The sequence below is a fragment of the Siniperca chuatsi genome, linkage group LG7 (assembly GCF_020085105.1).
Source record: "Siniperca chuatsi isolate FFG_IHB_CAS linkage group LG7, ASM2008510v1, whole genome shotgun sequence".
NCBI classification, from domain to species: domain Eukaryota; kingdom Metazoa; phylum Chordata; class Actinopteri; order Centrarchiformes; family Sinipercidae; genus Siniperca; species Siniperca chuatsi.
In genome coordinates, this window is record NC_058048.1 from 31,640,836 (window position 1) to 31,656,071 (window position 15,236).

General features: G+C 41.3%; 1 protein-coding gene across 17 annotated transcripts; it reads right to left on the bottom strand.

Moving 5' to 3' along the window:
* Positions 1 to 637: 637 nt before the first annotated feature.
* On the bottom strand, positions 638 to 10,220 carry LOC122878928 (olfactory receptor 52N2-like). Of its 17 annotated transcripts, none has more exons than XR_006378582.1 (7): positions 9,773 to 10,220; positions 9,383 to 9,421; positions 8,367 to 8,475; positions 8,192 to 8,271; positions 4,783 to 7,797; positions 3,386 to 4,659; positions 2,811 to 3,278 (listed from the first exon to the last, which is right to left on the bottom strand). XR_006378582.1 is itself a non-coding variant. In XM_044202458.1 (4 exons), the coding sequence occupies exon 4, from the start codon at positions 2,754 to 2,756 to the stop codon at positions 1,806 to 1,808; it is 951 nt and encodes a 316-aa protein (XP_044058393.1). In that variant the 5' UTR covers positions 2,757 to 2,803; positions 3,386 to 4,659; positions 4,783 to 5,002; positions 9,981 to 10,219; the 3' UTR covers positions 638 to 1,805. The 17 variants fall into 17 exon arrangements, 1 of the variants encoding a protein (XP_044058393.1); XR_006378581.1 differs by lacking the exon at positions 9,383 to 9,421 and adding an exon at positions 9,478 to 9,540; XR_006378577.1 differs by lacking the exon at positions 9,383 to 9,421 and adding an exon at positions 9,478 to 9,551.
* Between the last annotated feature and the right edge of the window lie 5,016 nt (positions 10,221 to 15,236).

Sequence of the window (15,236 nt, forward strand, 5' to 3'; positions counted from 1 at the left end):
TGTCCCCGCTGAACCGCTGACTCAGCACTTTAATACCCTCTGTCTGACGCTGCCATTGGCTGCAGAGACAAAGTCCAACACCTCGTCATGTTGTCAGTGTGACCGACTGAAAATCCCAGGGAGCAGCAGCATCACAGCCAAAATAAGACACTAAGTTTGGAAAACTTTGTTTGTAGTTCACTTCTTAAAACCAAAGTTAAAAAGTGCTTCATGAAAAATCCAACATTCTGGAGACTGGCAGGTATGAAGGTTAAACCTGTTGATAATTTATGTGTACAGATTTGTAATTTGTTCCCACACATTCATAATTCAAACCCTAAAATAAATAAATCAATCCCTCAAACTATTCAATTATTTCCCTTAAATTAATAGAATTGCATTATTGTGGCTGTAGGACCTGGAGTTATAGGTTGTTGTTGCTATGGTCAGTTAGCACCCAGGGTGTTAGCCACAGGCTAGCAGCCAAATTTTGTTTTCCCAGATTTCTTGGATCACAACACATCTTTCTGTTTGGGTCAAAGCAGATTTTGCCAAAAGATTTCTGGCCATTTTTAATTATGTACAAATTATATAAAGATTTTCACAGCCTTCAAATTTAAACTGATCTTCAACAAATGTCACACATGAGAAATCTGGATCTAGCTGGATAGAGGTTTTATTTGGATTTTTGATACACTGTTCTGTATTGTGTACATTTGTATACATTTTCAAAGTTGTGACAACGTGGCTGATGCCCAGCCTTGGATATGGCAACATGGCATTCTTCCTCGCGTCCCCTGGCCTCTTCTAGTTTACCAGGTACCACAGTTGAGTTTTTTTATTTGCAACTTTGCCTTTACTTGATAATGACAATAGATATAAAGATGGGACAGATGTGGAGAGAGAGAAGGGATGACATGCACAGATCCTAAGCCAAAATCAAACCGGGAATGTTGTGGTTTTATGGTTTGTGTCTCAAACACTAGGCCAACCGACAAGTGTAGAGTTGGTAGAGAGGAAGATCAGCAGCTACTGATTCAGGTGGCCGGTTCTCCCTCGTAGCAGCATACGCAGCATAGGTCTCTCTGGAAGGAACATACTACAGCTTCCCATAAGCAGCCTGATCGAAGAGTTCATGGTCTCCCAAATGAGTGAAAGAGAGTTTTTGCAGTACTGGTACTTTACTGACCCCAAAGTGTTGGCTGCAGGCATAGAAGTTCCTACAGGGGGGAGTTCCTACATTATGACAAGGCTCATGTCAGGGACAGACGGCATGTAGTCCAGGAGGAGGTACAGGCAGGTATCAATTAGGTACAGACCACCAGGATGGTACGTATGCACAGCAGAATGTCAGGAGCTGAGAGAGCAGTGTCAGAGGCAGGGATGGAGAGCTTGCTGGCCACTGGAGCATTCAAGATGCTGGGCATCAGGATGGCAGCAGAGATGAGAGTCACCAGGAAACATCGGAAGCCGCTGAAAGAGCGTCCAGATGCCTCTGGATTAACTGGGGCACAAGTTGAGGTCTGATAAACCTGAGTTATCTGGGCAAGGGCGTTTTAAAAGATCTGAAACACTCGAGGAGCCCAGGTATCACTGATGAGTGTACCCACCTCAGGATCACAATTATAAAATAAGTCACGTTTGATGTGAAGTCAAAGGTAGTAGGTCAAAATCTCATAATTTTGACTATGTTAATTAGTTTATCCTAATCTTGACCAATTCTATTTTTGTGATTCCTAACTTCTCACCATCTTCTTTCTTGTCCTGGCATAAATAAGCTTTTATAGAGTAGAGATACTTCATATAAAATATTTTTTAACACTCTCTTAAGAATGGGGAACCGTTTGGACAAGTTGACGACAACACGTCAGTGTCTTCAGGATGTGCTGTCGTATCTCTGTGGTTCTGATGCCATAAATGATCGGGTTGAAACAGCTCGGAAAGAACAAGTACATGATGCTGAAGAAAACCCGAATGGCTGCAGGGAGACCGTTCCTGATACGATACGACAGGAAAGCTGTGAGTATGATGGTCAGGCTGACAGTCATGACCACGATGTGGGTGACGCAGGTGTGGAGCGCTTTGACACCTGACTTGCCTGAACTCAGCACAGAGCTGAATATGACTATGTAGGAGGCAGTAATAGTGAGGAAGTCAGCTACTGGGATGAGGAAAACTGAGATCAACCCCACCAGACTGTTGATGGCGGTACTTCCACAGGCCAGCTCCACCAAGGCCATGTGCTCACAGAAACAGTGGTCTATCGTGTTTCTGAAGCAGAATGGTAATGATCCTGCCAGTGTCACTACCAGCGAGACCACGAACACATTTCTGACCACAAGTGGGATCACAAATTTGAGGAATCTCGGTAACGCCATGCGTTCATGGTAGTAAAGTGGTATGCAGATGGCAAAGTAGCGGTCCAGTGCCATCCACAGCAGCAGAGTAGACTGGAAAGCTCCTAACAGGTGAACAAAATACATCTGAACCAGGCAGCCGGCCAGAGAGATTCCCCTCCAGTCAAACAAGAAGCTCAGCAGCATGTTGGGGACGAAGAACAGCGGGAGGCTCAGGTCCACACATGCCATGCAGGCGATGAGGATGTACATCGGTGAGTGGAGGCTTCTCTGTGAAATGACGACGTACATCAGCAGGGAGTTTGCTGACAGCGATACAACAAACATGATGGAGAACGGGATGAACAGGACGGGCCTCAGTGCTCCGAGTTTGTTGAAGCCGTCAAGAATGAAATATTTGTGCGAGGAGATGTTCTCCATTCTCCCCTCCTCCTAAAAAACTTGTCCAGGGTTTTAGTTTTATCAGCCTGAAAACAGAGACAAAGATTTGAATGGTTAATTCACTTTGCCACAGCAGCAAATTATATTTCCGTAAGGTGCGTTCAAGTTGCACAAAACCCCTTTAGAAGTTATTGTGCTTGCTGTGGCGACCCACACTACAATTTCATTCTTAAATGCACAATCTGTAATCCAAATATTAATATATTTATTTTTAGCAGCAAAGTGAAATGTACAAAACATTTATGTAATATTAAAGGCTTTTCATTTTTAGCCATCGCTGACCGTCGCTTTCACTGATTGAAAGAAAAAATACAACTCTATGACCAGACAGAACATTGATATTGGACAATTCTGCAAAACCCCAGATTATGTTCAATGCCAACTTTTTTTAAATTCTCACTTTTCTACAAAATCTGCACACCTGGTTAAGGTTCGGGAGAGATGATGGTGGGAATGACAATGGTAATTGCAGGTGTATAACAGGACATGAACTCTGGTCTCCTGCATGAAAGTCAGATGCATTACATGTCCGTCCACCACCCCCACCCCCACCCCCATACTGTTACTTTCCATCTTTAATGTCACTTAAACAAAAGGCCAAACTGTACCTTGGCTTTCTTCTTCACTGAACAAAGATCATTTGTTAGTACTTGTTTGCAGTCTTCTCTGGGGAAACCATCAGCTTTACATCAGTTTCAGGAGTCAGTCTTCCAGTATCTAGTGAACAATAAGGTGTACAAGTCAGGAGGCTCCAGCTGTTATTTCAATGTGTCAGATTTAATCAAGCTCAGCTCATTTTCATGTTAGAGCTACAGTTTTTCTTAACATTCATTAGACTGACACCCACAACAACAGATCATCACACATGTACTCTCGGTATATGAGTTTCAGTTATTACTTTACATTACATCGTTACATGCTGATGCTGAAAGCTGAACCTAAAGAGATATGATAAGAGATTCAGTAAGTTTAGGGAATCACACAGCAGAAAATCTCCATTAATATATAACTTATCACACTTAAACGTTTGTACTATATTTCTATATTATGATTGTGCTTCTTCATATTGTAATTCTACTACTTGTCCAGGTGTCTACTCTGTAAAGACAACACCTGTTACAGTACATGTCTGTCTGTCATTACAGGACCCCTCCTGTTTTATCTGAATTGAGGTTCTAAGGATAGAGGGTGTTGTATGCTGTACAGATCGTAAAGCCCTGAGGAAAGCAAAAGCAAAATCTCTGCACAACAGGGTGTAGAGAACAATGTTTCTTCAGTGAGTCCCAGAACAAACTCTTAACTCCATCAGGGAAGGAAAAAGGGCTCCTATAACAGGCCTGTAGCCACTTTCTACATTTGACCCCCACCTGAAACATTTTCACTTCTCACCATTCCTGTAGCTCTTTGTCTTGACTGAAAGAAGGAAGAAACCTTTCTGCTATTTTTAACATTTTGCAAGCGTTTGTTTAAATCAGAGGTCAGTTTTAGTAGCTGTAATTTTGAAGTTACATTAGTGTAAAACATATGAGCAATATGAGAATGACACGGTGGAGACGTCAGAGGAGGCTGAGAAATCATGTCTACCAGAAATACAGTAATAACATTTACCAGTATGTACATCTGCATGGAAACTTTGACATGTCTCCACAGCAAATATCTGTCAGGGGAAAAACAACAATTCATCAATAGTATGAATTATTATCGCAAACAAACCTCACAAAGAGCGGAGGTGGCTCATCTCTCTTCAGGGTGTTTGGTTTCCAGTCGAAAAGAAAACTGAAAACGCACTGAAATCAAAAGATTTAGCCAATGGAGTGAAATAATCCCACTTGTTCCCAGTTCACGTTCCCTTGTTTTAGGAGTTTTCCAGAGATGTCAGTATCTACAAATAAAAGTACAGCAGGCCCCATAACATACAAACAAGAATCAAGATATATGACAATAACATTATTTTAGAAAATGTCTGAAAACATAACACCCCCACCCCCAACACACGAACACACACCTCTGATTGTTTTGTTGGTTTGAAGAAAATCAGATTTCAGAACTTGAAGATGAAGAGTTCAACCTGAAGAGCTGCTGACAGTTCAGCTCTGCAGAAACGAAATCAGCAGGTTTTACTTGTTGTTGGTGTTTGGGAGTTCTTCAGTAAACGTGTCCGTCTGCAGGCTAATGTCATCTGCTGACTCTCCTTCATCTATCCCCACATCTGTCCCCACATCCACCTGTCCCCGCTGAACCGCTGACTCAGCACTTTAATACCCTCTGTCTGACGCTGCCATTGGCTGCAGAGACAAAGTCCAACACCTCGTCATGTTGTCAGTGTGACCGACTGAAAATCCCAGGGAGCAGCAGCATCACAGCCAAAATAAGACACTAAGTTTGGAAAACTTTGTTTGTAGTTCACTTCTTAAAACCAAAGTTAAAAAGTGCTTCATGAAAAATCCAACATTCTGGAGACTGGCAGGTATGAAGGTTAAACCTGTTGATAATTTATGTGTACAGATTTGTAATTTGTTCCCACACATTCATAATTCAAACCCTAAAATAAATAAATCAATCCCTCAAACTATTCAATTATTTCCCTTAAATTAATAGAATTGCATTATTGTGGCTGTAGGACCTGGAGTTATAGGTTGTTGTTGCTATGGTCAGTTAGCACCCAGGGTGTTAGCCACAGGCTAGCAGCCAAATTTTGTTTTCCCAGATTTCTTGGATCACAACACATCTTTCTGTTTGGGTCGTGCCAGATTTTGCCAAAAAGATTTCTGGCCATTTTTAATTATGTACAAATTATATAAAGATTTTCACAGCCTTCAAATTTAAACTGATCTTCAACAAATGTCACACATGAGAAATCTGGATCTAGCTGGATAGAGGTTTTATTTGGATTTTTGATACACTGTTCTGTGTTGTGTTCATTTATATACATTTTCAAAGTTGTGACAACGTGGCTGATGCCCAGCCTTGGATATGGCAACATGGCATTCTTCCTCGTGTCCCCTGGCCTCTTCTAGTTTACCAGGTACCACAGTTGAGTTTTTTTATTTGCAACTTTGCCTTTACTTGATAATGACAATAGATATAAAGATGGGACAGATGTGGAGAGAGAGAAGGGATGACATTCACAGATCCTAAGCCAAAATCAAACCGGGAATGTTGTGGTTTTATGGTTTGTGTCTCAACCACTAGGCCAACCGACAAGTGTAGAGTTGGTGGAGAGGAAGATCAGCAGCTACTGATTCAGGTGGCCGGTTCTCCCTCGTAGCAGCATAAGCAGCATAGGTCTCTCTGGAAAGAACATGTTGCAGCTTCACATTAGCAGCCTGATCGAAGAATTCATGGTCTCCCAAATGAGAGAAAGAGAGTTTTTGCAGTACTGGTACTTCACTGACCCCTGAAGTGTTGGCTGCAGGCATAGAAGGGGGGAGTTCCTAAATTATGACAAGGCTCATGTCAGGGACAGATGGCATGTAGTCCAGGAGGAGGTACAGGCAGGTATCAATTAGGTACAGACCACCAGGATGGTACGTATGCACAGCAGAATGTCAGGAGCTGAGAGAGCAGTGTCAGAGGCAGGGATGGAGAGCTTGCTGGCCACTGGAGCATTCAAGATGCTGGGCATCAGGATGGCAGCAGAGATGAGAGTCACCAGGAAACATCGGAAGCCGCTGAAAGAGCGTCCAGATGCCTCTGGATTAACTGGGGCACAAGTTGAGGTCTGATAAACCTGAGTTATTTGGGCAAGGGCGTTTTAAAAGATCTGAAACACTCGATGAGCCCAGGTATCACTGATGAGTGTACCCACCTCAGGATCACAATTATAAAATAAGTCACGTTTGATGTGAAGTCAAAGGTAGTAGGTCAAAATCTCATAATTTTGACTATGTTAATTAGTTTATCCTAATCTTGACCAATTCTATTTTTGTGATTCCTAACTTCTCACCATCTTCTTTCTTGTCCTGGCATAAATGAGCTTTTATAGAGTAGAGATACTTCATATAAAATATTTTTTAACACTCTCTTAAGAATGGGGAACCGTTTGGACAAGTTGACGACAACACGTCAGTGTCTTCAGGATGTGCTGTCGTATCTCTGTGGTTCTGATGCCGTAAATGATCGGGTTGAAACAGCTCGGAAAGAACAAGTACATGATGCTGAAGAAAACCCGAATGGCTGCAGGGAGACCGTTCCTGATACGATACAGGGAAAGCTGTGAGTACGATGGTCAGGCTGACAGTCATGACCACGATGTGGGTGACGCAGGTGTGGAGCGCTTTGACACCTGACTTGCCAGAACTCAGCACAGAGCTGAATATGACTATGTAGGAGGCAGTGATAGTGATGAAGTCAGCTACTGGGATGAGGAAAACTGAGATCAACCCCACCAGACTGTTGATGGCGGTACTTCCACAGGCCAGCTCCACCAAGGCCATGTGCTCACAGAAACAGTGGTCTATCGTGTTTTTGAAGCAGAATGGTAATGATCCTGCCAGTGTCACTACCAGCGAGACCACGAACACATTTCTGACCACAAGTGGGATCACAAATTTGAGGACTCTCAGTAACGCCATGCGTTCATGGTAGTAAAGTGGTGTGCAGATGGCAAAGTAGCGGTCCAGTGCCATCCACAGCAGCAGAGTAGACTGGAAAGCTCCTAACAGGTGAACAAAATACATCTGAACCAGGCAGCCGGCCAGAGAGATTCCCCTCCAGTCAAACAAGAAGCTCAGCAGCATGTTGGGGACTATGAACAGCGGAAGGCTCAGGTCCACACATGCCATGCAGGCGATGAGGATGTACATCGGTGAGTGGAGGCTTCTCTGTGAAATGACGACGTACATCAGCAGGGAGTTTGCTGACAGCGATACAACAAACATGATGGAGAACGGGATGAACAGGACGGGCCTCAGCGCTCCGAGTTTGTTGAAGCCGTCAAGATAGAAATATTTGTGCGAGGAGATGTTCTCCATTCTCCCTTCCTTCTAAAAAACTTGTCCAGGGTTTTAGTTTTATCAGCCTGAAAACAGAGACAAAGATTTGAATGGTTAATTCACTTTGCCACAGCAGCAAAATATATTTCCGTAAGGTGCGTTCAAGTTGCACAAAACCCCTTTAGAAGTTATTGTGCTTGCTGTGGCGACCCACACTACAATTTCATTCTTAAATGCACAATCTGTAATCCAAATATTAATATATTTATTTTTAGCAGCAAAGTGAAATGTACAAAAACATTTATGTAATATTAAAGCTTCTCATTTTTAGCCATCGCTGACCGTCGCTTTCACTGATTGAAAGAAAAAATACAACTCTATGACCAGACAGAACATTGATATTGGACAATTCTGCAAAACCCCAGATTATGTTCAATGCCAACTTTTTTAAATTCTCACTTTTCCACAAAATCTGCACACCTGGTTAAGGTTCGGGAGAGATGATGGTGGGAATGACAATGGTAATTGCAGGTGTATAACAGGACACGAACTCTGGTCTCCTGCATGAAAGTCAGATGCATTACATGACCATCCACCACCCCCATACTGTTACTTTCCATCTTTAATGTCACTTAAACAAAAGGCCAAACTGTACCTTGGCTTTCTTCTTCACTGAACAAAGATCATTTGTTAGTACTTGTTTGCAGTCTTCTCTGGGGAAACCATCAGCTTTACATCAGTTTCAGGAGTCAGTCTTCCAGTATCTAGTGAACAATAAGGTGTACAAGTCAGGAGGCTCCAGCTGTTATTTCAATGTGTCAGATACATATTTAATCAAGCTCAGCTCATTTTCATGTTAGAGCTACAGTTTTTCTTAACATTCATTAGACTGACACCCACAACAACAGATCATCACACATGTACTCTCGGTATATGAGTTTCAGTTATTACTTTACATTACATCGTTACATGCTGATGCTGAAAGCTGAACCTAAAGAGATATGATAAGAGATTCAGTAAGTTTAGGGAATCACACAGAAGAAAATCTCCGTTAATATTTAACTTATCACACCTTAACGTTTGTACTTTATTTCTATATTATGATTGTGCTTCTTCATATTGTAATTCTACTACTTGTCCAGGTGTCTACTCTGTAAAGACAACACCTGTTACAGTACATGTCTGTCTGTCATTACAGGACCCCTCCTGTTTTATCTGAATTGAGGTTCTAAGGATAGAGGGTGTTGTATGCTGTACAGATCGTAAAGCCCTGAGGAAAGCAAAAGCAAAATCTCTGCACAACAGGGTGTAGAGAACAATGTTTCTTCAGTGAGTCCCAGAACAAACTCTTAACTCCATCAGGGAAGGAAAAAGGGCTCCTATAACAGGCCTGTAGCCACTTTCTACATTTGACCCCCACCTGAAACATTTTCACTTCTCACCATTCTTGTAGCTCTTTGTCTTGACTGAAAGAAGGAAGAAACCTTTCTGCTATTTTTAACATTTTGCAAGCGTTTGTTTAAATCAGAGGTCAGTTTTAGTAGCTGTAATTTTGAAGTTACATTAGTGTAAAACATATGAGCAATATGAGAATGACATGGTGGAGACGTCAGAGGAGGCTGAGAAATCATGTCTACCAGAAATACAGTAATAACATTTACCAGTACGTACATCTGCATGGAAACTTTGACATGTCTCCACAGCAAATATCTGTCAGGGGAAAAACAACAATTCATCAATAGTATGAATTATTATCGCAAACAAACCTCACAAAGAGCGGAGCTGGCTCATCTCTCTTCAGGGTGTTTGGTTTCCTGTCGAAAAGAAAACTGAAAACGCACTGAAATCAAAAGATTTAGCCAATGGAGTGAAATAATCCCACTTGTTCCCAGTTCACGTTCCCTTGTTTTAGGAGTTTTCCAGAGATGTCAGTATCTACAAATAAAAGTACAGCAGGCCCCAAACATACAAACAAGAATCAAGATATATGACAATAACATTATTTTAGAAAATGTCTGAAAACATAACACCCCACACCCCCCAACACACACGAACACACACCTCTGATTGTTTTGTTGGTTTGAAGAAAATCAGATTTCAGAACTTGAAGATGAAGAGTTCAACCTGAAGAGCTGCTGACAGTTCAGCTCTGCAGAAATGAAATCAGCAGGTTTTACTTGTTGTTGGTGTTTGGGAGTTCGTCAGTAAACGTGTCCGTCTGCAGGCTAATGTCATCTGCTGACTCTCCTTCATCTATCCCCACATCCACCTGTCCCCGCTGAACCGCTGACTCAGCACTTTAATACCCTCTGTCTGACGCTGCCATTGGCTGCAGAGACAAAGTCCAACACCTCGTCATGTTGTCAGTGTGACCGACTGAAAATCCCAGAGAGCAGCAGCATCACAGCCAAAATAAGACACTAAGTTTGGAAAACTTTGTTTGTAGTTCACTTCTTAAAACCAAAGTTAAAAAGTGCTTCATGAAAAATCCAACATTCTGGAGCCTGGCAGGTATGAAGGTTAAACCTGTTGATAATTTATGTCAATTATTCAATGTCAATTAAATTCAATTTTATTTATATAGCGCCGATTCATAACAGAATTGATCTCATTGCGCTTTTCTTATAGGGCAGGTCTAGACTGTACACTGTATAATATTAATTACAGAGACCCAACAAATCCCACCATGAGCAAGCATTTGGCGACAGTGGCAAGGAAAAACTTCCTTTTAACAGGCAGAAACCTTGGACAGAACCAGACTCAATGGTGGGCGGCCATCTGCCGCTGCCATGTTAGGTTTTGAGAGAGAGAGAGAGAGAGAGAGAGAGAGAGAGAGAGAGAGAGAGAGAGGGGAGGGCTTTGGGGGAAGGGGATAGGGTGAGGGAGGAACAATGCAATGACCATGTAGAATTATTTTTAATTGTATTTTTTATAGTAGAATAGTAATTATAGTGTTATTATTAATAAATTAATAATAATAGGAATGACAGCTATAGGAAGAATAATGTCAGCATCAGTAACAGAGCCAATAACAACAACTGTAGTAGCAGTTGTCGAGCAGGAACACGGGGGCAGCAGGTGGCGCACAACCGCCGATCCAGACTCTGCAGCTCCGGAGGCAGAAATACCTTCTGAAAGCGACAGAAGGAGAGAGGAGAGAAACGAGAAAGCACAAAACTATGGGAGAGAGACGTCGAGTTAGTAACATGCAGTAATGGAATAAAAATGCATACAGATGGAGAGGGAGAGGAGGAGAGAGGAAAGAGGGGCATCATGGGAAGTCTCCCGGTAGTCTAGGCCAATAGCAGCATAACTAAGGGATTCAGGACTCACCCAAGCCAGCCCTAATTATAAGCTTTATCAAAGAGGAAAGTCTTAAGCCTACTCTTAAATGTGGCGATGGTGTCTGCCTCCCGAACCCAAACTGGGACCTGATTCAACAGGAGAGGACCTTGATAACTGAAGGCTCTGGCTCCCAGTCTACTTTTGGAGACTCTATGAACCACAAGTAACCCTGCATCCTGGGAGCGCAGTGTTCTAGTCGGGTAATAAAGTATTAAGTATTATGAGATCTTTAAGATACGATGGTGCCAGACCATTAAGAGGTTTGTTGGTGAGGAGAAGGATTTTAAATTCTATCCTAAATTTTACAGGGAGCCAGTGCAGAGAAGCTAATATTGGAGTGATATGATCTCTTTTCTTAGCTTTTGTCATTACACGTGCCGCAGAATTCTGGATCAACTGGAGAGTCTTAAGGGACTTATTCAGGCAGCCGGATAATAAGGAATTGCAGTAGTCCAGACTAGAAGTAACAAATGCATGCACTAGTTTTTCGGCATCATTTTGAGACAGGATGTGCCTGATTTTTGCAATATTACGTAGGTGAAAAAAGGCAGTCCTTGAAGTTTGTTTCATGTGGGAGTTAAAGGATAAATCCTGATCAAAGATAACTCCGAGGTTCCTCATGGTGGTGCTGGAGGCCAGGACAATGCCATCTAGAGTAACTATATCTTTAGATAATTTGTCTGTTGTTTGTTTGGGGCCAAGTATAATAACTTCAGTTTTGTCAGAGTTTAACATCAGAAAGTTGCAGGTCATCCAGGTTTTTATGTCCTTAAGGCATGCCTGAAGTTTAGTTAACTGGTTAGTTTCATGGCTTGATCAATAGATATAACTGGGTATCATCTGCATAGCAATGCAAGTTTATGGAGTGTTTCCTAATAATACTGCCTAGAGGAAGCATATATAAAGTGAATAGAATCGGTCCAAGCACAGAACCTTGTGGAACTCCATGACTACCTTTGGCGTGCACAGAGGACTCACCGTTAACATGTACAAACTGAGATCGATCTGATATATAGGATTTAAACCAGCTTAGTGCCAATTACATGTTCCAGTCTCTGTAATAGGATGTGATGGTCAATGGTGTCGAACGCAGCACTAAGATCTAACAAGACAAGTCCATTGTCTGATACAATTAAAAGGTCATTTGTAATTTTCACCAGTGCTGTCTCTGTGCTATGATGCACTCTAAACCCTGACTGAAAATCCTCAAATAAACTATTGTTATTTAGAAAGTAACACAACTGATTGGCGACTGCTTTCTCAAGGATCTTAGAAAGAAAGGGAAGGTTAGATATAGGTCTATAGTTGGCTAAAACCCCAGGATCAAGAGTGGGCTTTTTAAGAAGCGGTTTAATTACAGCTACTTTAAAGGATTGTGGTACATAGCCTGTTAATAAAGATAGATTGATCATATCCAGTAAAGAAGTGCTAATTAAGGGTAAAATGTCTTTAAGCAGCCTAGTTGGAATGGGGTCTAAGAGACAGGTTGATGGCTTAGATGAATCAATCGTTGAAGAAGGTTGACAGGAGCAAAGCAGCCAAAACACACATCAGGCTCTACAGCTGTTTCCAAGGTTCCTGTGTTTGAAGACAAGTCGGCACCGGTTGAAGGCAGGACTTGATGAATTTTTTCTATAATAGTTAAAATCATTAAAGAAGCTCATGAAGTCGTTGCTACTGAGAGCTATAGGAATACACGGCTCAATAGAGCTGTGATTTTCTGTCAGCCTGGCTACAGTGCTGAAAAGAAACGTGGTCTTGTTTTTATTTTCCTCTATTAATGATGAATAGTAAGCTGCTCTGGCATTACGGAGGGCCTTCCTATATGTTTTAAGACTATCTTGCCAGACTAAACGGGATTCCAGTAGGTTGTTGGAACGCCATTTCCTTTAAAGTTTTCGTGATGTTTGCTTTAATTTGCAGGTTTGGGGGTTATACCATGGAGCTAACCTTCTTTGTTTTATTATCTTCTTTTTTAGAGGAGCGATATAATCGAGTTTCGTTCGCAGTGAGCATGCAGCGCTATCAACTAGATGGTCAATTTGGGAGGGGCTGAAATTAATATAGGAGTCCTCTGTTATATTGAGACATAACATTGAATTAAATGCAGATGGGATCGCTTCCTTGAATCTAGCCACAGCAATATCAGATAGACATCTAGAGTAAGAATTTTTGCCTAATGACGTGTAGTCCAGTAATAGCAGTTAAAAAGTTATTAAATAATGGTCCGATAAATAAGGATTCTGTGGAAAGACTATTAAATGTTCAATTTCAATGCCATATACCAGAACAAGGTCAAGGGTGTGGTTAAAACAGTGAGTGGCTTCATGTACACTCTGACAAAAGCCAATTGAATCTAATAATGAGATAAACGCAGTACTAAGGCTATCATTTTAATGTCCACATGAATATTGAAATCACCTACAATAATTACTTTATCTGTTTTAAGGACTAAACTTGCTAAAAACTCTGAGAATTCAGATAAAAACTCAGAAAAAGGACCAGGAGCGCGGTACACGTGTTTTCCAGGTTGGGTGTGAAAGACTAAGAACAAGGCTTTTGAATGACATACAATTTAGTTTAGGTTTAGGGTTGATTAATAGGCTTGAGTCGAAGATGGCTGCAACTCCACCTCCTCGGCCAGTACCTCGAGGAATATGAGTATTAATATGACTGGGCGGAGTAGATTAATTTAGGCTAACATATTCTTCATGACCCAGCCAGGTTTCAGTAAAACAAAATAAGTCAATATGATACTCTGATATTAAATTGTTCACTAGTACAGCTTTAGATGACAGAGATCTGATGTTTAAGAGTCCACATTTAATTAGCCTATTTTGTTGTGTGATTTCAGTGTTTTTGTTTTGTTTTTTTATGTATAACTCCTCTACTGTTAACTTTAGATTTTATTAATTTAAGTGGTCGAGGGGCAGACACCATCACTAAGGAGTTTTGGGTGGGTAACTGCTCTGGAAGCGCAGAGAAGTGTGTAGGACTGCAACTCTGCCTCCTGGTCTCAACTCTGAGTTGTCATGGTTTTGGTCCACTAATAAACTTGGCCAGATTTCTGGATATGAGAGCTGCTCCATCCAAAGTGGGATGTATCCTGTCTCTTCTAATCAGACCAGGTCTTCCCCAAAAAGTCCGCCACTTATCTACAAAGCCCACATCGTTTGCTGGACACCACCTCGACAGCCAGCGGCGGAATGAAGACGTGGCTAAATCAGAATCAGAATCAGAAATACTTTATTGATCCCCGAGGGGAAACTCTTTTTCTACAGCAGCTCACTGTCATATCAGTGCACACAGGAATAGAAGTACTAAGCAAAAAAAATATAATACACTATAATACAGGTCAGAAAATAAATTAAGTACCAAGTGGGTATAAGTATAAAATAAAATAAGTGTGAAGTACAAAGTGGGTTTATCGGTTGATGATAATAATACGGTATAAGGTAAGTGTAGCTTATTAAGATTATAATGAGACGGAGGATATTGCACAGCAGTAATAGAGGTATGAATAAATATTAATATCAATAAACAGGGAACATGTCATCACTGGTCAGGTTTGGCAGGTGCCCAGAGAAAACTACGGAGTCCGACATTGTCTTTGCATTTGTACACACCGACTCAACATTAAATTTAGTGACCTCCGAATGGCGTAATCGGGAGTCGTTACCGCTGACGTGAATAACAATCTTACTGTATTTACGTTTATCCTTAGCCAGCAGTTTTAAATAGGATTCAACGTAGTCCGCTCTGGCCCCAGGAATACATTTGACTATGGTCGCTGGTGTCGCTAACTTCATTTGTAAGTTATGTAAATGCGATTTGTAATTTGTTTCCACAAATTCATAATTCAAACCCTAAAATAAATAAATCAATCCCTCAAACTATTCAATTATTTCCCTTAAATTAATAGAATTGCATTATTGTGGCTGTAGGACCTGGAGTTATAGGTTGTTGTTGCTATGGTCAGTTAGCACCCAGGGTGTTAGCCACAGGCTAGCAGCCAAATTTTGTTTTCCCAGATTTCTTGGATCACAACACATCTTTCTGTTTGGGTCGTGCCAGATTTTGCCAAAAAGATTTCTGGCCATTTTTAATTATGTGCAAATGATATAAAGATTTTCACAGCCTTCAAAATTAAACTGATCTTTAACAAATGTCACACATGAGA

Coding starts and splice junctions, on each gene's coding strand:
- LOC122878928 (XM_044202458.1), bottom strand. CDS start 2,756: ATGGAGAACATCTCCTCGCACAAATATTTCATTCTTGACGGCTTCAAC.